This window comes from Pipistrellus kuhlii, unplaced genomic scaffold (genome assembly GCF_014108245.1).
Source record: "Pipistrellus kuhlii isolate mPipKuh1 unplaced genomic scaffold, mPipKuh1.p scaffold_m20_p_3, whole genome shotgun sequence".
NCBI classification, from domain to species: domain Eukaryota; kingdom Metazoa; phylum Chordata; class Mammalia; order Chiroptera; family Vespertilionidae; genus Pipistrellus; species Pipistrellus kuhlii.
Window position 1 is genome coordinate 88,689,638 of NW_023425529.1, and position 24,008 is coordinate 88,713,645.

The following is a 24,008-nucleotide window of genomic DNA, read 5'->3' on the forward strand; positions in this document are numbered from 1 at the left end:
GAAACTTTCCGGAAAAAGTGAAAATTTCTGAAAAAATTACAAAGATCTTTTGTAATTATGGGATCAATAATTATGTCCAAAGTCTGCCAACATTCAGGAGCTGCCTAATTTACCTCTCTTGGAAAATGGGGGTCAAGAGAGGTAAGTAAATTAGGACTCAGTTTTGGGGGGGTGCCTGGGGATGTGAGCAGTGTGGGGTGTGAATGATAATTACTATTGTAGAAACAAGGCACCAAGGAGATGCCAGGCTGGAGTGTAAATGAACAGATGAACAGGCCAGTGTGAGGTCTCTAAGCCACAAAGTATGGGCCAGGCATATGTGTGTGTGTGTGTGTGTGTGTGTGTGTGTAGGAAGGGACCAGTGATTGAAGAGGTCAAAGCAGATGGAAACAGGATAAGTCTGGAGTCATTCCTGACTCAAGTAAATTGCTTACCTGCTTTATTTTTTTAAAGCAGCACCCACAACTTCTAGGATGAGCGTGTGAAGCCATGTCATAAACAGAAGCATCTGTCAGCTGGCCACTCTTTACATTATCCTTTATTAAAGGTGAGACCCCAGTCTCCAGGTAGGAAGGCATTGCTGTGGGTGGTTCAAGGAATGGGCTGTGGCTGTGGGATGAAGAACAGGCTAAAAGCACGGACAGATGAGGGCAGGAGCAGTGAGCATCTCCCAGAACTCGTATACCCTGGGATGGACTCGGAGCCCAAGTTTCCTCCTCCAGGAACCTGATCTCCCTGATGACATAGCCTCTGTAGTATGGGGATCAGACCAGCCGGCTTCTCTGAAGCAGAAGGGCTGTCACACTGGCCTAGTTCATCTGCCCGGGCACTCACCCCAAGCTCCAGAGCCCACAGTGAGGCCCAGTGCTGCGAGTGCTCTGTGCTGTGCGTGGGAATGTGCAGGCTTCCTTTGGGACTTCTGCCAAAAACTTGTTTTGGACTCTCACCCACTAGGCCTTAGCTTGGCGGGGAGGTCTGGGTTGACAGGCAGCTAATTGAATATGTGCAACTTGTTTACTTTGCCCACAAGCCGGTGAGCACGCTGGGAGAAGGAGCTGCCTCGGTGAAGAGGGCTGGTGCTTCTCATCACTGGGAGCCTGGCTCTGCCAGCTGTACCAACTGCTTCCCACCAGTGACAGGAAACCATCCACATGTGATTGGCCAACCAAGGGGAAAGGTGTCAGGAGTTTTAGTGAAAGGTGCTTAAGAGAGGGTCAAAATGGTCTGGGCACTTTTGGATTGGGAAGAAGCTGTTCTTTAAGTTTCAACAACATTAGAATTGAAAAAGAAGGCAGTGCTCAGGTGGTCCAACCTTACGTTTTGTTGCAAAGGAGACCAAGGACTAGTTTGTCAACAGTCACAGTTTGGTGGAAGAGCTGACACCATACTCCAGCAATTAAGCACCAACAATCAGAAACCTGCTTCAGCTTGGGTGTACAGTAAGTTGTTTTGGAAAAAGTAACCTTGTTCTTTTGAAGGTCTCAGAGGTGTGACAATTTATTCAAGTTGATATAACCATTCCGATTCCTTTCTAAAGAAACTACACTATTTAGACTGGTGAGAGGACTAGCGGAGACCACGGGTGGGTCAGAGCAGCCCCAGCGGAGACCTGGCTTGCCCGAGGTCTGAATTACAGGACCCAGGGGATCGTTACATGACATGGGGGAGCGAGGGGGCAAGTAAGGCTCAACGCAGAGATGAAAAGGGTGCACTTCTGGGACCAGAAAGGAAACCAGAGTGATAGGTTTTGGGGGAAAGTGAGAATTAAAGCTGAGTAACATATTGCCCAGAGTTAATGACTGCGAAATCCAGGAGCCATGCTAACTAGTTAAAGCAGAAAGAACTTAAACAGTACATGATATTCAAAAAGCAGAAAAAATAAGCTGAGCCTCCAAGAATTGGCCCCTTAACCACCTGGCAAAACTGGGCTGAAGCCTCTGTAGTGATCAGAAAGCTGTCAGATTAAGATGCTGCTATTGCTTCCAAATCCCACCCCTACCCCTGCCACCCAAACTCCAGACCAGCGAAATAAAGGGTTTGTGCCAGTTTCCTGCTCCACAAACCTCAAGGTGAATCAAAATTGAACCTGTGTGCAGCCAGGAGGAGACATTTAAATTATAGCTGGAACTCCAGCTGCAAGGGAGTCAGGGAAGGGGGTGTTTTGCTTTCACTTATGCTGCACCTGAAGGAATGCTCTAGAAAGGGCTTGAGATATTGAACAAGCCATCTTCAGACTGTATCATGACCTCCCCCTCCTCCTTCTTCTGCAGAGAATTGGCTTTTATTATTTTAATAATTCTTTATTGTTGAAAGCATTACATATGTCCCTTCACCCCCCCCCCCCATTTATCCCCTCCAGCTTTCCCCCCCTTTTCCCCACCCCAGGCGTTCAGCACCTTATTGTCTGTGTCTATTTTTTATACATATTTGCATACAAGGTCTTTGGTTGATTAATTCCCATCTACCTACCCTCCCCTGCCTTCCTCTGAGATTCCATACTCTGTTCCATGCTTACATGTCTCTGGATCCACTCCATTCATCAGTTTATTTTGTTACTTAGATTCCACATATGAGTGAGATCATGTGATACTTGTCTTTCTCTGACTTATTTCCCTGGGCACGATACTCTCCAGGTTCCTCCATGCTGTTTGAAAGGGTAAGAAACCCTTCTTTTAATCTGCTGCATAGTGTTCCATGGTATAAATGTACTACAGCTTTTTTATCCACTCCTCTACTGATGGGCAGTTGGGCTATTTCCAGATCTTAGCTATTATAATTTTGCTGTTATGAACATAGGAATGCATACATTCTTTCTGATTTGTGTTGGGGTTTCTTATGATATATTCCCAGAAGCGGGATCACTGGGTCAAATGCAGTTCCATATTTAATTTTTTGAAGGAACTCCATACTGTTCTCTATAGTGGTTGCCCTCCCCCTTGCCAGCTTGGTCACCCATCATTGCCCCCCTGTGGCCTGGTAAACCCACACAGCCTGCTATTTGGTCATTCCTCACTAACCTTCCCTGCCAGTCTGGCCACTCCATGCAGCCTGCTGTTCAATCATTTGGTCATCCCTCATTAACCCACCCTGCCGGCCAGGTCACCCTGAGCAGGCCTGGTCACCCCCAACTGCCCCTCCTGCCAGCCTGATAGCCCCTCACTGCCCACCCCCCTGCTGGCCTGGATGCCCCATGCAGCCTGCTGTTTAGTCATTTGGTGGTCCCTCACTAACCCTCCTGCCAGACTGGCTGCTCCATGCAGCCTGCTCTTCAGTCATTTGGTTGTCCCTCACAAACTCCCCTGCTGGCCTTTTCGCCCCATGCAGCCTGCTATTCAGTCGCTTAGTCATCCCTTACTGCCACCCCTTGCCAGCCTGGTCACCCCCAACTGTCTCCTCTGCCGGCTTGGTCACCCCCAACTGCCCCCCTCTGCCAGCCTGGTCATCCTCAACTGCCCTCCACCACCAGCCTGGTTGCCCCTCACTACCCCTCCTGCTGGCCTGGTCCCCCAACACAGCCTGCTCTTCGGTCATTGCTGTGAGGGTGTCCTAACCAATTTGCACATTACTCTTTTATTAGTATAGATATCAACAAAATAGAAGTCCAAAGATTAAGTAATTTGTTCCAAGTCACCCAGCTTGAAACCAGGCCTGACTTCAAAGCCCAGCAATCTCATGGGATTCTGAAATCTGAGGACAAATGAATGCTAGTCAAAATGAACTGTTCAATTGATCAAAAGGGCATCTGAGAAAGTGTGTGAAGAAGTGGAGAGGGGGGAGGCAGCATGCAAATTAGTGGAATTCAGGAAAGCAATGCCCCCAGTGAAAAACTAAACAGTGAGATAAGGCTGCTGAATGCTAAACTGAACAGTGAGTTAAGGCAATCCACTGGGAACTGAATAAACATCCACATGGAATGTCTGGACAGATGCAACACCAATTGGAACCTTGAGGTTCTAGCTCTGCTGGTCAGTTTCTACTTCTAGAATCTGTTCCTTCATATTATTTAAATACGGCAAAGTTGCCCAGGCCAGTGTGGCTCTCAGTTGAGCATCATCCAATGTTTCTCTCTCTCATTGATATTGTATTTCTCTCTTTCCTTTCCTCTCTCTCTCTCTAAAAAAAAAATTAAAATAGAGTGAAATTTCTCATTACATTGTAGACATAATCAAAATAAGGCTCAAGAAAAGTCTGTAGAAAATAAAAATCAGATACTAAATATTTGAATGTTGAACTCTATCTGAAAACAAGGGATGTCATATGTAAAACTATTGTAAAATCCCTCCCAGAATCACTGTAAGACCTGTGTGCGCGCTTACTCAACCAACTCCTTTGGTATCGCTTGAACTGTAGAGTGAGTGACATCCCCTTTCCGCCTAGGCTGGGGAAAGGGTGCCTGGATAATGGGCAGCAATCTGCACTAGTGTGTCCATCATAATTCTAGATTTTATACTCTTCTCTCAAGCCCTCATCTCACCCAAATCACTGTTTGGCTAACAAGAGACTATATCATTATAGAAATGTTAGTGGAAAACTTGAAGACATGACTGAGTTACCATTAAAGATGGCACACTAAATTTTGGTTGATTGCTTCTCTTTCTAAAAGAATAAAGGCTGGCACACACAATACTGGTTTTACTGAAGAATGTAATAAAGTAAATTGAAGAGAAGGAAGAAAAACAGTAGAAAGATAAAGAACAGGAAAATACACAAAAATTATGAATAGAAATAATTTAAAGGAAGTATTCTACAACAGATGAAGAAATTTTTAATTTCTTTTCACATTAAACATTGTTTACCACAATCAACTAACAGAAATTACTGTAACAAAGGTCAAGATGACATAAAACTAAGGATAAATATTTGTTATGAGAAAACCTCATTTAATGTGAATGATAATGTGAGATACTACAATATGTTTTTCATGACAGGATAAGATACAACTTATCTTGAAGAGAAAGCAAATAGTTCAGATCAAGGAGACATGCTGAGGTTTAATAGTGAAGGAAAACTGAGCCTTGTCCAGAACACTTAAAGTCTAGGATAATTTATGTAAAAGAGGTGTGATAGATACCAAGCGCTGGGCAGAGTCACAGGCCCACAATTCAGGCTTTATTTACATTAGTGGGTCTATGCAGCTTTCACCTTTTGGTAAGTGAGCTGTTGTTTTGACAGAGGGACCTTCAGTAGTAGCCATGGCTATGACTAATCATATTTCAGACATCAGGCAGTCCAAGGACTATTTAAAGAGATAAGTGAGTATTTTTATGAATATACTATTAAGGCATCTATATTTTTGGCGTTTTCAGTATATAATTTTACTGTTGTTTTTTATTTTTTTTTATTTGCACAACAATGATATTACATATTAAGTGACATAATTCTTTTTCTAATAATAAACAAGTTTATCCATTTTGCAAATTTTAAATTGAGGTCTTGTGAGAGGGAAATGAATAATGTGGGAGCACACAGGATAATATATTAAAAACCAGTAGAGAATATTTTTAGCAATCGTAAAAATTCAATCACAATTAGCTGATAGTTTTTAACTATGGAAAAACAGAAAAGTAAATAGAATTAAACTAGGTATTAAAAATAATTACCAGTAGTTTGTTTCACAAAAGAAGATCCATACATGACTAAATTGCCCAATTAAGTAATTACCAGATTCTTCTTTAGTCAACACTAACAGAACTCACATTTGAGCTAGTCGACAAAGCATATAAATATTTAACATCTCTTGAATATAACATTTTAGTGATAACAGAGACTACATAATTCTAACCATTATTTTGACTGTGCTCAAATAAACCAGGTTAAATATCTAAAATACACTGTAAATAACTCTCAAAACTAACAACAGAATAGTAATTAAACAAAATTTTAAAGATTAAGAAAGAAAAGTAGAAGACAAATAACATGAATGACAGCACTTAAAACAATTATTAACCCAATCAAGGCCTTTAAGAATGACCACCGAAATACACTTTTTTATTTAGTTTACAGAAAGAATCTATAAGTACAGGTTGCAGAAAAAAATGTTTAGTGCTATTTACATTCATTTTTAAAACTCTGCTCTATACAAATTTAATTCTATCAGTATGAACAATATTTTCGTAGACCTACTGCATATAAAGCCTTTTCATCAATGCATTAACAATGAATAAAATAATCTGATTATCTTTAAAGCTGACAATCTGAAACCCTTTACACTTAATGTTTGTAAGGATCGTGGACACTTAAATTTAAGTACAGAACACGTCAGCCTGCAACTTCATTTTATAAAGGCTAAAGTTATTAATATGGATTATTGTTCTATATACTACAAGCCAATCTATATTTAAGTTCTATAGTTAGGTATTTTATAAGTTTTTTATTAAATATAATCTACACATATTTGTAATTTCATCTAGGAAGAAAATTTCTCCCCAGTGAAAAAATATAAAATCTTTTATATTTTTACATGTTTAGATGAAACTAGCTCATGCTTTAGTGCTGTGCAAATTGTTTTTAGCATATCCATTTTTAAATTATTGATTTAAAATGAAATAATTGATTTTAATACAATTGCAAGCACTGATACCAAATGCAAACTACATAAAGAAACACGTCAGTTATTATGAAGAATTTTTAAATTTTAAGAATTCATCTGAACTCTCTAATGAGTAAGTCTGACACTGGACACAATTATAGAGGAGCAAAAATTATGAAAAAATTCCATCTACTAATATTCAAATACATAAAATTGAACAGTAAATGAGGTTTTCTAATATTTCTGCCCAATCATGAAAGTCTATGAGTGATTAGAATTTACCCCTCCACATTAAGGCTAGGAAGCACACTCACCCCCTTTGTGCTGTGTGAACTAGCACTCGGTTACTTATGACTGAAGAGTGCACGTGTGAAAGGAAAACAATTTGCTCATCAGCTCACCACTGAGTGCTTCATACACCAGGCACATGTGTTTCTTCACTTGCTGCGGTGAAGATCGTCACACCCAGGTTAGTGTCCATGCCAGTTCAGGCTGACTTGGGTAGAATTCACCCATTTTAGTTTTTTTTCCATTTTCCCCCTCTCTCCAGTTGGCCCAGTAATTAACTACATTAACTGCTGAGTGTTTTCCAGTGTGGAATTGTATACATGAGTATTTCTAGATACAATAAAGTACACTATAAATTCTGCTGATGAAAAAAATAAGGTCAAACTTTTTTAGTGCAAACTGTTTTGGAACAGTTGATTTGTTAGTTCTGGTGATAAAATTTTTGTTGCAGCAGAAAGGCTTTTGCTATGAAAAATAACTTGGTTAACTTTTCCCTTGGAGACTGACTGCATTCAAAAACCAGTATTTTAAAACTGCTCAACATAAACAAAAATTCTAGGAATAGAAAATCATAGTGAAAAATGTTCTCGGTTCTTTTTACTTTCATGAGAGAATATGACAGTGTCATGTGATCACTCAGTTCCATGGCTTTACAGGCAGACTTTCTAAGGGTTTCTGAAGCAATGTCGGGTCTCTTCTGTCCCAGCAGCATGAAAGACAAGGACGACATCACATCACATTTAGCAGACAGTGTTTACAAGATTATACAACAATTACTCTCTCCAGTCTTCTCACGATTCCTCTGACCTGGAGAAAATGAAGAAAAACCTCGTTTATAATAACGCTTCAAATGGAGGTAGGAGGAAGTGGGAAGAAAGGCACCCAACCCAAGAGTTATAATAGTGTTTTTTTAATGTTTGCATTTTTTTGCAATTAAAAAGCTATAATAAATGCTTTTAATTTTAGTCTATTTCCAGAATGTCTGGTTATTTGCTCAACACATTCTATTCATAAACTATGAAAACTTCCTTTCCCTAAGAATTCTTGTTCAAGAAAAACTGAGCCTTTTAAAAACTATATATATTTATTTCTATTGATTTCAGAGAGGAAGAGAGAGGGATAGAGAGATAGAAACATCAATGATGAAAGAAAACCATTGATCGGCTGCCTCCTGTATGCCCCCATTGGGGGACTGAGCCCGCCACCCAGGCATGTGCCCTTGGCAGGAATCGAACCCAGGACCCTTCAGTCTGCAGGCCGATGCTCTATCCACTGAACCAAACCAGCTAGGGCAAAACTGAGCCATTTTTTAATGCTTGTCTCTGTGGCTCAAGTGAGAACCTTCTCCAGTGCCTGGCTTACCTTGAGAGTTTGGCTCTGGCAATGTCTCTCTGGCCACCAAATGCATCACTGTTGTTTTGCCAAAAGGAAGTTTTAATGCTGTGTGAAAGTAGAAGACAATTTGTTACATATTCATCAACTGATCGAAATCACTAACCAGAACTGAAACCATTTAACACACTTTTTGGTTTTTGTATGACCTCCACAACAGGTTAAACTGAGTCCAGGATAGAATATCTCTTAAAAAATGAAATAAGGTTAATATTATTGAAAACAATTTTTACAATTCAGAAGTTCAGATACGGCCATTAGCTTGATACATAAACCACACTGTTTAAGGAAGGTGACAAAAGAAAATGTATAACTGGTTAATATTGGGAATTATCTTTAGAAGAGAGAAGAAAAGGAATAAAAAAATTATTTGGAAGGCAGTGACTTGGTGATCTGGAAACAATGCACAAGGGACAAGGTTACAGGGACAATGCACTAACAGCAAGAAACAACATCTCACAGATAAGCTAAATTGGCATTCAAGAGCAAGGCTCAGAATTGAGGTTCAAGATGGTGGAGTAGGAAGATCCTAAGCTCACCTCCTTGCCCTGATATCAAAACTACAACAATATAAAGAATGACCTGAAGATTTTCTACAACTACAGATATAAAGAAAAAGCCACATTAAGAAGGGTAGGAGGGGCAGAGACTCAGTATAGTCAGGACTTACCCTATCCCCATTTGCAGTATGGTGACCCACAAATGGGAGGAATATCACAATTGTGATGTGCCCCTCTGAAGAGGGAGAGGTTCTAGCTATAGGACCTGCACCAGGAAGAGGAGCCCACATAAAATATGAAAACCAGTAGGGCTTACTCCTAGGAGAGTCAAAGGGCTTTAGGAAATGAGCACAAAGGTAGCAATTTGAAAAGTACCTGGGCCATATATGAAGGTGGTACACTGACTAATTTGAGGGCATGTGCTGAAGGGATAGGGATCTACTGAAACTTTCTCCAGGGACAAGAGTGCTGATGGGCACCATTCCCCCCCCCCCCTTTAAACTCTCTTTCCACCTAGCTGGTCTGATGCTGGCAGGTGTCATTTCTGATATTCTCCTTTAACCTTGCTAAGAATGTTCATTCCACTCTGGTGTTTCCCTGAAGACTCATATAGCTGCCCACCTTCCAAAGGGACTCCTGCTCTGCTACATCTGGTGAACAGCCTCAGTCAGCATCAGCACAGTACAGTGTGTCTCCGGTAGTTGAAGCTGGGCCTTGAAGACATTCGCACCAAAAAAACTGTCCTGCACACCAGCATGCCCATAACAGTTGTGGCCAGGCCACAGCCAGATGGGCCAGGGACCAGCCTCGCCTGCCAGTGGGTACATAGCAGTTGGGGACCAACCACAACTGAAGGCGACACTAGTCACATCTCTGGAGCATCTGGCTCTGGTGACAAGAAAGGATTCCACCTCTGGGCCCCACAGTATACCTTTTCTCAATAAGGTCATTTTTTCAAGGCCAGGAGATGTAACTCATCTACCTAATGCATAGAAACAGACAAACTGAAGAGACAAAAGCGTATGATACAAACACACAAAAAGGACATTACCCCAGAAACCGAACTAAACTAAAATGCATCACTGTTGTTTTGCATTACGTACTAGAAGCTATATACTAAAGACTTCAAAGTAACAATCATAAAGATGCGCATCAAACTCTGCATATAAGTGCAGAACTTCTACAAATACATAAAAATGATTAAAAAAAAACAAACAAAAAAACCTATCAGAACTGAAGACTATATCAACTGAAATGAAAAATACACTGAAGGGAATCAACAGCAGATCAGATGATGCAGAAAAATGTATCAACAATCAGGATAGTGGAAATCACCCAACTGGGAGATTTAAAAATAAGAATTAAAAAGAATAAGGATGGCATATGGGTCACCTGGGACAACATCAAGCATATTAACAATTCATTCCATATGAATCTCAGAGGGAGGGAAGAGAAAGGGACAGAAAACCTATGTGAAGAAACTATGGCTGAAAACATCCCTAACCTTGTGAAGGAAAAGACATCAAAGTCCAGGAAGTACAGAGAGTTTCAAACAAAATGAACTCAAGAGACTCACATCAAGATATCTTATAAATGAAATGTTAAAAGAGTTAAAGATAGCCTGGCTGATATGGCTCAGTGGTTGAGTGTTGATTTATGAACCAGGAGGTCATGGTTTGATTCCCAGTCATGGCACATGCGAGGGTTGTGGGCTCAATCCCCAGTATGGGGCCTGCAGGAGGCAGCTATCAATGAGTCTCTCTTATCACTGATGTTTCTATCTCTCTCCCCCTTTCATTTCCTCTCTGAAATCAATAGAACTATATATTTTTTAAATGTTAAAGATAAAGAGACTCTTAAAAGCAGTAAGAGAAACACAGTTACCTACAAGGAAGCTCTCTTAAGACTTACAGCTGATTTTTCAACAGAAAATTTGCAAGCCAGAAGGGAGTGGCATGATATATTAAACATGATAAAAGGGGAAAACCTACAACTAAGAATACTCTACCAGGCAAGGTTATCATTTGGAATTGAAGGAGAAATAGTTTCTCAGACAAGCAAAAGTTAAAGGAGTTTATCACCACCAAACTAGCATTATACGAAATGTTAGAGAATTCTTCAAGCTTGAAAAATCCAAAACTAGAAACAAGAAAATATATAAAAGAAAGAAAATCTCACTAATAAGGGCAAACCTGTAATAAAGGTAGTAGACGAACCTCTTATAAAGCAAGTATGAAAACAAAATGGTAATAAGAACCTACCTAACAATAATTGACTTTAAATATAAATGGACTAAGTGCTCCATTCAAAAGATATAGGATGGGTGAATGGATAAAAAAAGATGCACACATATGCTACCTATAAGAGACTCACTTCAGATCTAAAGATACACACGAACTGAAAGTAGATGGAAAAATATTTTCCATGCAAACGGAAATGAAAAGAAAACTGGGTAGCTTTACTTAAAAAATAAGCACTGTAACAGCCGAAACCGGTTTGGCTCAATGGATAGAGCGTCGGCTTGGGACTGAAAGGTTCCGGGTTCGATTCCGGTCAAGGGCATGTACCTAGGCTGCGGGCATATCCCCGGTAGGGGGTGTGCAAGAGGCAGCTGATTGATGACTCTCTCATTGATGTTTCTAACTCTCTATCTCTCTCCCTTCCTCTCTGTACAAAATCAATAAAATATATTTAAAAAAAAATAAGCACTGTAACAAAACACAAGGTTATGACATAATAATAAAGAGATCATCCAACTAGAGAAAGTAACACATAGAGAAAGTAACACATAGGAGCACCTAAATATATACAGCAAAAATTAACAGACAAAAAGAGAGAGATTGGCAGTAATACAATAATAGTAGAGGACTAAAACATCCTATTTTCATCAATGGACAAATCATCCAGACAAAATCAACAAGGAAACATTAGACTAGATGGGCTTAATAGATATATACAGAACATTCCATTCCCAAACAGTAAAATACACATTCTTTTTAAATGAACATGAACATTCTCCAGGATAGATAAAATGTTAGCCCACAAACATGTCAATAAATTTAAAAAGACTGAAATCATATCAGGCTTCTTTTCTGACCACAATGACATGAAACCAGAAAAAGAGGAAAACTGAAAAGAACATATGTGAAGATCGAATATCATGCTACCAAAAAACCAATGGATCAATGAAGAAATCAAAGAGGAAATTTAAAAAATGTTTGAGCCGAAACCAGTTTGGCTCAGCGGTAGAGCGTCGGTCTGCGGACTGAAAGGTCCCAGGTTTGATTCTGGTCAAGGGCATGTACATTGGTTGTGGGCATATCCCCAGTAGGGGGTGTGCAAGAGGCAGCTGGTCGATATTTCTCTCTCATCGACGTTTCTAGCTCTCTATTTCTCTCCCTTCCTCTCTGTAAAAAATCAATAAAATATATTAAAAAAATAAAATAAAATAAAAAATAAAAAATTTTTGAGACAAATGAAAATGGAAATGTTATAAAATCTATAGGATGCAACAAATGCCAATCTAAGGGTAAAGTTTACAGCAATATAGGCCTACCTCAAGAAACAAGAAAAATCTTTAATAATCTAATCTTATACTAAAGGAAGTAGAAAAAGAAGCAAACAAAGCCCTAAGTTAGTAGAAGGAAGGAAGTAATAATGACCAGAGCAAAAGTAAATAAAATTGAAGTTGGAGACTTCACTCTTTGTGATTTCAAACTATACTATAAAGCTATAGTAATCTAAACTGTATGGTACTGGCACAAAACCAGATATATAGGTCATGGAACAGAATAAAGTGCATAGAAAGAAAACTATGCTTATATAGTCAATTAAATTTACAACAAAGGAGGCAAGAATATACAATGGAGAAAAGTTGTCAATAAGTGGTGGTGGGAAAACTGGATACCTACAAGAAAAAGAATTAAACAGGATCACTTTGTTACACTATATAAAAAAAATCAATACAAAATGGATTAAAGATTTGATTTAAGACCTGAAACCATAAAACTCCTAGAAGAAAACAAACTCTTTGACATTGGTCTTAGAAATACATTTTTGGATGTGTCTCCTGAGGCAAGGGCATCAAAATGAAAAAATAAATAAATGGGGTTATATTAAATAAAAAGCTTTTGCACAGCAAAGAAAACTATGAACAAAATAAACCATTTGCAACAACATGGATGGAGATGGAGAGCATTATGCTAAGTGAAATAAGCCAGTCAGAGAAATATAAATATCACATGATATCACTCATTTGTGGAATATAATGAACAACATAAACTGATGAACAAAAATAGATCCAGAGACAGAAAAATATCGATCAGAATGTCAAATCTCAGGAAAGGTAGGGGACAGTGGGGATAAGGGGGAGAGATCAACAAAAGGACTTACATGCATGCATATAAGCCTAATCAATGGACACAGACAACGGAGGGGTTGGGGGCAGGAATGGGAGGTGGAGGATAATGGGGGAATAAGGACACATATGTATTACCTTAATCAATAAAGAAATAAAAAAAATAAAGAACTATTATTCAATTACCAAAATATTAAGGATCTTCAGACAATTGCAATGGACCTTATTATTTCTTAGTACTTACATATTGTCACTTGGAGGTACTCTAGTTTTACTGAAAGAAATCTGATTAAAATTTGAAATTCAATAAAGTAAAATATATTTTTTATGAAAAAAAATGCAACTTATTGAATGGGAGAAAATATTTGCAAATGATATGCCTAATAAGGAGTTAACATCCCAAATATTTAAAAAACTTATAAAACTCAGCATTAAAAAAATAATCCATTTTAAAAATGGGCAGAAAACCTGAGAAGGCACTTTTCCAAAGAAGACACACAGATGGCTAACAAACAAGTGAAAAGATGCTCAACATCACTAAATATCAGGGAAATGAAAATAAAAACCATAATGAGATATCATCACACACCTTGTCAGAATGGCTGTCATCAAAAAGACAAGAAATAACAAGTGTTGGCGAGGATGTAGATAAAAGGGGACCCTTAGGGTACTGTTGGTGGGACTGTAAATTGGTGTAGCCACTATGAAAAACAGTATAGGGTTACATAAAACATCAAGTTTCATGGTATGTTCCTTTGTTATTCAGTGTATAGAATTAGAAGATCCAGCATATCTAACTTCTAGAGTTATTTCCATCATTGTGACCTCTGAGTTCTGACATCCCAAGCTATTAGGTCTAGTAATAATTATGTCGTTTTCTAATACTTTTTAAAATCGAATTTATTTAAACAATACAACAAAATTTAATCAACAATATAGTTGCCGTTGTTTTCTACTACTTGTGCCCAACGCTCAGGAAGCATTTTAATCCCTCTGTTGTAAAATTCTTGTGATTTTGATGCAAAAAATTCGGTCAATGCATTTTTGAGGCATTCTTCATTATTAAATTTTTTTCCAAGAAGAAAGTTTTGCAAAGAACGAAACAAATGGTAATCGGAAGGGGCAATATCAGGAGAATATGCAGGTTGAGGGAGAACTTCCCATTCCAACTGGCGCAGTTTTTCAGCAGTGATTCTTGCAGTATGCGGTCGTGCGTTATCGTGGTGAAGAATTACGCCCTTCAGATTAATCAGCGCGGGTTCTTTTTCTCTTAAAGCTTGGGCTAACCTTTCCAATTGGGCACTATACACTGCACTTGTAATGGTTTGGGTAGATGGTAAAAGTTCATAATGAAGAATTCCTTTAAAATTCCACCAAACACACAACATCACTTTTTTCGCATGCAAGTCAGGTTGTGGTGTGGGCTGCGGAGCCTCATTTTTGTCCAACCATTGAGGCCACCTTTTCAAATTAACATACAGCACCCATTCTTCATCTTCGGTAACAATTTGCTCTAAAAACGGCAAATGGTTTTGACGAGAGAGGAGCGAACTGCAAATTGTGACTCTTTGATTATGGTTGTTGTCGGTCAACTCATGAGGAACCCATTTTCCAAACTTTTGGACTTTGCCAAGTGCATGCAATTGATTGGAAATTGTTTTTTTTTTAGAAAAATTTAAAGTTGTTGCAAGCTCTTGTTGGGTAATTTGAGGATTTTGCACCAAAAGAGCTTGAAGAGCTTCTTGATCAAAATTGGACACACGGCCTCGACCACTCTTGTCATCTAACGAAAAATTTCCCTCGCGAAATTTCTCAAACCAAAGCTGGCATTTTCTGGCGCTAACTGCATCTTGACCAAGAGCACTACAGATGTTTTTTGCAGACTCACTTGCTTTTCTTCCTAATTGGAACTCGTAAAGCATGCAGTGCCAAATATGCTCTTTATCCGCCATCTTCTTAGCCCTAGTTTTGCAACAAAAACCAAACCAAACACAAACTTTTTCAAGCAAAACTTGTTAATTGCACTTCACACGTTCTGTAGATACCACGTGTTTGAAGGTTATGCCAATACAAGTCAACGCCAAGCAAGATTTTAAACGAATGTTAAAAACGACATTAATTATTACTAGACCCGATACTTGCTCTTCACTAATTACAAATGGGAGGCAGGCTTAGACCATTACTTAGCAAGTATTCTATCCTCCTGTTTGCTATCTGTCTTTTAAATCCTGCTCTGTTGGACGATATTCAACTTGTGGATTTAAGAGTCACAATTATCTTCAATCTTTTTTTTTATAAATATATTTTAATGATTTTTCATAGAGAGGAAGAGAGAGGGATAGAGAGTTAGAAACATCAATGAGAGAGAATCATTGATCAGCTGCCTCTTGCACACCCCCTACTGGGGATGTGCCCGCAATCAAGGTACATGCCCTTGACCGGAATCGAACCCGGGACCTTTCAGTCTGCAGGCCGACGCTCTATCCAATGAGCCAAACCGGCCCCGGCTTATCTTCAATCTTAATATTTCATATAATCAAGGTGAGTTTCCACCTTATTTAAAATTAGCCAGCCATTATTTGGTCTATTCTTTTAACTTCTGAAATTCAAATGAAGCATGATGGCCCATAAATACACTTGATAATGGAAAAAGGAGGGCCTTTTTTGGATATTCTCCTAAACCTGACTTAACATTAAGATGCAAATAAGATGTCATATTATTAAAAATTTCACTAAATGTATTGGGAAAGACTGACTTAATTTAATATGCACACATGCCCAGCTGTACATCACTGTCATATTGTCTTGTAAACTCTAGTATGCCAAGACCTGAAGTAAAAATCACACCTCTGCTATTCACCAACTGTGTGAAAGGAATTGTGTGTAATATATTGAGCTCCCCTCCCTAAGCCTCAATTTCCTCCACCTAAATTGGAAATAGTAATTCTATCACCTGCCCCTTAATGGTTCTATTGATTAAATTAAACAATCCAAGGACAGTACTTGGTTCGAGGTTTGGTACAATAAACAACAACAATCAGTATGTGTTATCATGGCCATCATTAATTTCAACCTTTTGAGAAAATGGATCTCAGGAAAGAGGGCAGAGAACTGAGATGGCAATTTACAGAAATGTTGGACAGGCCTGGAAAGCTGCTGAGAAGCTTGCCATTTGAAGCTAAAACTTGGATTGAGGAGGCTATGGTTCTTCTCCATTTTACTTTGACTAGAAAGAATAGGTACTGATACTAACTAATAGCATCAAAGAAGCTAAAGGAAGAGGGTACAAGGATCCAAAATGTTTGTATTTCCTTCACTGCGGATGCTTCTTCTTTCTGCTATGAAACTGCAATATCCAGAACAGAGGCTTTCAACCTTCACATGAACATCACCCAGGACTTCAATTCAGTAGAAGATGGGAGATGGGGGAAGGGAGAGAGGACATGCAGAAACATGTTTGTTAAGAGTATCTAAGGGAGTCTCAAGCTCACCAGCTCATCCACATTTTGGGAAACACTGATCTGGAGTGTATTGAACGTCAAACCTGTAGCTGACCTTCTTTATCCCCAATTAGTAAGGCTGTTATCACACCTTTTTTTTTTTTTTGTAGACTGAAATTCTATGTAACTGAGAACAAAAAAAGGGGTCCGGGGCTATGTTTTAAGAAACTTGCTAACAAAAATTTAAACCTGAAACTTAAACCACAAAATCTCAACAGTGGCAGAGAATGCCCAGGTCTCCTGGTTTAACATAATGACTGACCCTCCTCATGGCATGGCTGTATTCACCCACTACTTGAATGTCTTTAGGCAGCGCCACTGTTCAAATATTCTCTTTGGCACCGAATAGAAAGCTGTCTGCCTTTGACTTCCAGCTGTTGGTCCAACATCTAAATCACCGGGCTAGAGAGCAAGTCATAGCCGAAGTCTTCCTTCCCTACACTTGCATTAGAATATGGGAAGACAGTTGCTATGACTCTGTGTGCTGTCTTCTTCATTATCCACATTCAAGGACAAAGAAGACTAAAAAGAAAAGTTGCAACCAAAAAACCAAATAGTTGAATATTACTCAACCTTTCTCAAACGCCCAGAAATACTGACCAACTTGAAGGGTCAAGGTTATGCTCCAATGCTATTTGCCTAAATCATTAAAGCCAAAGATGGTTTATTTTGTTTTTGAAAACACTAGCAGCACCACAGTATTGACAATAATAACAATGAGTCGGCTGTTAATTATTCAAAAAATTTCCAAAAAATATTGGTAAAAATTTAGTCTTATGTGGAAATTAATCAAGTTTGATTTTAACACGAATTCCACAATCTTTAATATGAAGTTGGAATTGTGGGGCAAAGAAAAAAATAAAGAATTCAGTTGGTGGGAAATTGCTCTTAAAGGGAAACCGAGTCTCAAGATTCATTTATGTAGTCAAGAAATTAACTTCACTCAAAATTTACTCATCAACAGTACAAGAGCTTATGTGAGACACAGACACTCAAAAAGAAACTAAAGCATGGTCCCATCCTTAATGAATGTCCAATCAGCCAGGGAATGAATAGTCAATTCTTACACTAAGAGTTGGTCCATGTAACTGCCCAAAGAGCTATAAAAAGAACTACAAGCCAAAACAATTATATTTGAAATAGCAGATATCTCTTAGTAGGTAGCAGCAACCCTTAAGCCAGTTATTACACTGCCACTGGAACGTGGTTATTTGTGAATATATATCCTGAAATGTTCTACCTACTTGATATTATTATATTCATCATTTGCACATAGCTACTCTAGCCCTGATCACACAGTATTTTAATAGTGGATTTTTATCTGTTCCTATGTATTACTAGAGCACCTTGAAGGAAGAGATCCTCTCTTATTTACCCTTTACTGATATATCTTCAATTGGTTAGCACAGTTTTGGCACATAGGAATCAGTACATGCTGAAGAAAAATGAAAATATTCTACCTTCAAGGAAAAACAAATTAAACATTTCATGTTAGTTTTAGAGAAAAAAGTCAGATTGTAATTTAAACAAAGACATATTAAAGTAGATCAGCGGTCGCCAACCTTTCAGACCTCCATGAACCAATGGTTGGCAACCGCTGAAGTAGGTCATTCATTTGCCTACAAATTTCTAATCATCAGAATATTTTTGAAATACATGTACTAAAAACAAAACAAACCCTAATGATGGTAGAAAATGTACCCATAAGGGGGCACCATTGAGCTACATTTCTCCAGTCACATGGAAAGAATAGTAATTACTAACAAGTGTTTATTAAGTGCCCAACACTGTTCTAAAAGCTTCGCACTAAAATTTAACCCTCCCAAACCTGGGAGGTAGGTGTTATGGCTATTCCATTTTACTATCAGAAACTGGGACACAAAGCAGTTAAGTCAGTTGCCAAGGTTACACAGCCGGTGAGCAGGGAGCCAGGGTGCGCCGTGGACTGTCTGGCTCTTTCAGCCGCTATATGACACTGACTCTGTTACTCATTATTCTCACATGAATGGCCATTACAACAGTTAAAGTGAAACTGAAAACATTCCTTCATCATTATATTTGAAAACCAATTATAAATGATTCCTATTGTCTGACTTTAACTTTAAATATTATATTTAAATTATATTATCCAGAAGTAAATAAAATTATATTTGTAAAATAGTTAAGAACAGAGTTTATTTCACAAGGTAGTAAACATTATAATGCTAAAATTAAATGTAACAGAATGCAAAATATAAAGAAGTGGACATAAAAAACTAGGCAGAATTCACATTAAGTTTGAAGTTAAAATTTTTTAGTAAAATCACACATTATCATTAAATAAACAAATGGATAATGATGCCATGAGACAGACATTAAATCCCATTAGAAAGGTGAACTATTACCTCCTAATGTGACATTTCCATGTAGAAATCGTCCTTGATAAATAAGTCGTAGAATATTTGGGCTGCTGACCTGCTCTTCTTCCCAGTCTGAAAAGAACCAGTGAACTTGTTAATTATTTCAACACAAAATTAAAATACTACTGCATTATTCTAAACTTCTGATCAAATCAAATAGGATACATCAAGGAAGACACTTGGAGCTTCCACTTCAGTAAAAGCAGGCACTACTCATGTAATCACTGTGGTCTCAGATCTTGCTAGTTCTTTGCCTTAAATAGCCAGAGCTGCAGAAAGACTAGTTTTTGCTTTTTAAGAACACTAACATGTGCCAAAATAGAGTCCTGAAGTTTAAAAATTAAAAAAAAAAAACAAGCTGTAAAAAATCTAATCCCAGGTGAAGAGAAACACCATTTGAAAATTAATTTCAATTACCAGTAATTAACAGAGGATATTTTAATATTCTAATATTTGTACCTGTTAAAATATATGAGACTAAAAACAATGTTTCACATAGATTTTGAAAAGAATTAATATATTGCTATAGAGAATAACAAAAAATTGAATCTTACTAAAACTGGAGAACAATATTAAAAGAGAATCACAAAAAAATTGTATTTACTTTGGACAATGGTGACTAATTATTACTTTATTGTCTTTTTTAAGCCATTTGATAAATATAATACTACAGAAGACACAACTTTAATTCACTTTACCCAAAATACTTAAGAGAAACTTGAAAACAAACAAACACATCCCATTTATTAGAAGATATGTGGGCAGGATGAATAATAGAATAGTTCATTTTAGTGTGTAACTTGTGAAACACTACATGTTAACATGGTATAAGGACACTGGCATGTGATAGGGTATAGGGTTAGTAACTTTCTCTAGCTTGTGGATATAATTAAGCTCTGATTTTTAGAGATTTGAGATTTCCATCATCTCTCTCAACAATTCTAGTATAATGTGTTTGTTTCTTATAGAAGATCCTATTATGAGATGATAACTCTCAACACGTACACTAGTTTAAAATATCCCCAAGAGCCTAGCCAGTGAGATTCAGTGACCTATGCAGCAGGAGGTCACTGGTTGACTCCAGGTCAGGGCATATTCCCTGGGTTGCAGGTTTGATCTCCAGTAGGGTGCATGCAGGAGGCAGCTTATCAATGATTCTCTCCTCACTGATGTTTCTCTCCTTCCTCTTTCCTTTCTGAAATCAATAAAGTTATCTTTTTAAAAAAATCCTGAGGAGGAAGTGATAGCAGAGAATGGGGCTAAGTAGAGTACTTTCTTGTTGCCATTTTTGTGTGCATGCAAAATAATGAATATGAATTTGATAAAACCAGTGCCTCTCAGTGACTCAGCACAACAAACTGGGTAGTAAAAAATGAATGTAATTTCTCCCGCCTTCCTTTCCCCTCTCCCCCTTCCCCTAGCCTTTCCTTCTGTCCCTCTTCCCTCCCCCAGGCATGCCTTCACTCCTTCTGACTCTAGAGTTCCTAGATGCCTCATCTTCTAGAAAAAAGGTCAAATAAGCCTTGAACACTTTTGTTTGGATTACTCTGAATCCATCACACCCCAAATTATAGTTTATTAGAATATATATGGTCAAGATGTAAATATTTTATAGATATAAAAGACAAATTACAGCAAATGTCCAGTTCACAGGAAAACATATTCTAAAAATATTTAAAGTATTTTTGTGCTGCAAAAACTTGAAGCCACATATTTATCTTTTTGTTTTGTTTTAATATATTTTTATTGTTGAAAGTATTACAGATATCTCCCATTTTCCCCTATTCTCAACTCTTCCCAGCCCCTATCCAGCCCCCCCAATTTCATTATCTTACACAGTGTCCTGATTTCTGCATAAAACCACTGATTTAATATGTTAATTCCCTTCCCTCTCAAAGGATTTGAAATTTAGAGAACTGAAAAACAAAGCTTCAAGGAGCAATTTCAGCTATAAAAACATATTTTAGTAAATTATATTTTGAATCTCTGATTCAGTAACAGCTATGTGTGGCACTATCCAACTATTAACAAAATTCCACTACACTGCATAAGATTATACCAAGAAAACCCAATTCCTTCCAAAAATATATTGTGCAAAATATTTTCTTGATTTCATTTTTACTACAGTTTTATTACTAGCATCAATAAATATTTACATTTGTTGATTTTTGGTGCATTTATGTAATACAATGTAGAAATGGATTTTTAACAAATATTTTATAGAAAATAAAAATTATTTTTATTCCCTACGTTGTCTAAAATTGCTGAGTATAACTGACAAACTAAGAAAAGGTCGGTTTCAAAACTTTTGCCCTGACTGGTGTGGCTTAGTTGGTTAGGCACTGTCCCATGAACTGAAAAGTTACTGGTTCGATTTCTGGTCAGGGCACATGCCATGTTTGCAGGCTTGATCTTGGGTAGGAGGCATGTGGGAGGTAGCCAATGTATGTTTTGCTCTCACATAGATGTTTCTCACTCTCTTCCTTCCCCTTCCTCTTCTAAAAAAAAAAAAAAATTTTTTTTTAACTTTTTTTATGTACATACCACAGGATTGATATAATAAATTTCCAATGTTGTAGATGGTTCATTCATTTAGGAAACTAACTACTTATAGCAAAGACCTGCACTTGGGTTGTACCTTTGTTTACCATTAGTCAATACATTCTAAGGAATTAAAACTAATTTTAATACCCAAATCAAATAATTATGAAGGTAAAAGTATTTCTTTTAGCTCAAATTAAAATGTTGCCCTCAAAAAATTTTTGAGACTGATTACTTGTTTTTTTGTCTTGTTTGATCTTTTCTATAATATCCATATATGTCATTTTTTACTCTCCTTTTCCTCCAAAATCACAAAGATAATGCTGTTATTAAAACATCACTAATAAATAAGCATTTAAAAATGCTTTTCATACTGACAGCTATCTTTCCTGCCTGGCTCCTGGCAATGAAGAAATTCCAATATCCTAAGCCCCAAGGTTAGCCCACTTCATCTTTTCTGAAATTCCTTCTTCCTATAACCTTTAGCTTCAGTAGCTCCCTGATTCAGGACTAACGTTGTCTTGATTGCCCCTTGGTTACCAATGGGAAGAAAGATCTAGTTATTTTAAAGTATTTGTCACAGTGTTTTTTAAACTCAGATCTATGACTCCACAAAGACATATTCTTAGGATCTGAAAGTCCTCTTCAAGAATTTTTAAATTGTGTTTTCATTTTAATGATAATCTGGAAGAAATATTCTATATAATTCAAATAATCACTTTATAACCAAGTATACAGCCTTGGGATTTTAAAACCATGTATGTGTTTAAGTTCATGATTGAACTGGTGCCAAGTAGGACTTAACTTTAATTGTCAAGGAGCTAACAATGAAATAACAGAGGTTGACTTAACACATAATCAATCAATTGTTGCTGAGTGAAGGCTGAATGACAATTTGGTACACTGTGTGAATGGAGGTTTTGTGGTGACTGGGTCCTCAATCCCCAAGCAAGAACACATGCATGCCATCTCAACAGTACCATACTTATGGTTTCAGCCTTAAGTTGGTTTTTACAAAAATACATCATAGGGCACAGTAATGTTGTTAATTTGAATATTATTGGGTTTAGAGTTATTTTTGCATTTTCCTCGTGGATCTATTTTAGTTAAATATATGAGTTAATACGGATAAAGAGTTTTAATTGGGTTTCATGTTTCTATTTTTAAAAATAAACATTGTGATAAAAATAATTTAAGTCAGCACACTAAGGAATCTATAAGGATTTCTTCCTCTATATGAATTCCACATATTATTTTTTTAAAATATATATTTTATTGATTTTTTTATAGAGAGGAAGAGAGAGGAATAGAGAGTTAGAAGCAATGATGAGAGAGAGAGAGAGACATTGATCAGATGCCTCTTGCACACCCTCTCCTGGGGATGTGCCCACAACCAAGGTACATGCCCTTGACCGGAATCGAACCTGGGACCCTTCAGTCCGAAGGCTGACACTATCCACTGAGCCAAACCGGTTTCAGCATTAATACCTTCATATGTTCAGAAAACATATGAAGTGACATGAATTAGAAATTAACTTCATGTTAAACTCAATTTTAAATAGGCTATATATAGAATAGACCAAAGAGAAAGTATTATAATCTGTTAAGGTAGTTTTTCTTTCCCTTTATGTTATGTCTTAGCATAAATGAAAGTGTATGTTTGCTACATTGTGTTTTACTTTTACAAAATAGTTTTCATTTACATCAAGCAGTTCTAAGTCAAAAACAGGGAGTTGGCATTATGGCTCCTTTACCATTTTGCAGTGAGGTAGCTTTACCTTTACAGTGGTCCCCTTTACCTTTAACTCTTATACCCTCAATTAGTTTGTTCTTTTATTTCTTATATATGTAAAACTTTATCAAAATGTTTGTGAAATAAGGTAAGGGCATGAAGAAGTAACAGTATTCATTCTCAATTGGGAAAACCACTCACCCATTGGCCAATTGTCATACACATGCTTGGCAATGTCAGAAGCAGAGTCATTTGGAGAAAACAGGAACTCTTTTGTCTTTCCACTAACCAAGATGAGGCGCAAATTGATCTGAAAGAAGACAATGATGCTCTTAATATAAACCTTGAAATTTTAAAGTATAAATAACTCTGTTTTTTATTTCAATCACATTCTAAATTATTATCAATTTCTCATTTTTATTTAACTTAAGCTCTGCAAACATTTTTTTAGAGAATGGGAATTTGATATATAATTATTTATATACTAGAGGCCAGGTGCACAAAATTTGTGCATGAGGGTATGTGTTCCTCATCCCGGCCTGTACCCTCTCCAATCTAGGACCCCTCAAGGGATGTTCAGCTGCCCGTTTAGTAGGATCAGGCCTAAACAGGCAGCCGGACAGCCCTCTCACAATCCAGGAATGCTAGCTTCCAACTGCTCGCCTGCTTGTCTTCCTAATTGCCTCTAACCACTTCTGCCTGCCAGCTTGATCACCCCCTAACCACTCCCCTGACAGCCTGATTAATGCCTCACTGCTGCCCTGCGGTCT

The 24,008-nt window shown here is 37.6% G+C and overlaps 1 protein-coding gene across 1 annotated transcript in view; it reads right to left on the reverse strand.

Moving 5' to 3' along the window:
• Window positions 1-4,740: 4,740 nt before the first annotated feature.
• UBL3 (ubiquitin like 3) overlaps window positions 4,741-24,008 on the reverse strand; it is a 70,444-nt gene continuing 51,176 nt past the window's right edge. The window contains exons 2-5 of the mRNA XM_036455523.2: window positions 23,440-23,548; window positions 18,951-19,037; window positions 8,180-8,257; window positions 4,741-7,624 (exon numbers count right to left, since the gene is read on the reverse strand). Coding sequence (XP_036311416.1) covers window positions 7,572-7,624; window positions 8,180-8,257; window positions 18,951-19,037; window positions 23,440-23,548 — 327 coding nt within the window. The 3' untranslated portion in view covers window positions 4,741-7,571. The remainder of the gene's footprint in view (window positions 7,625-8,179; window positions 8,258-18,950; window positions 19,038-23,439; window positions 23,549-24,008) is intronic.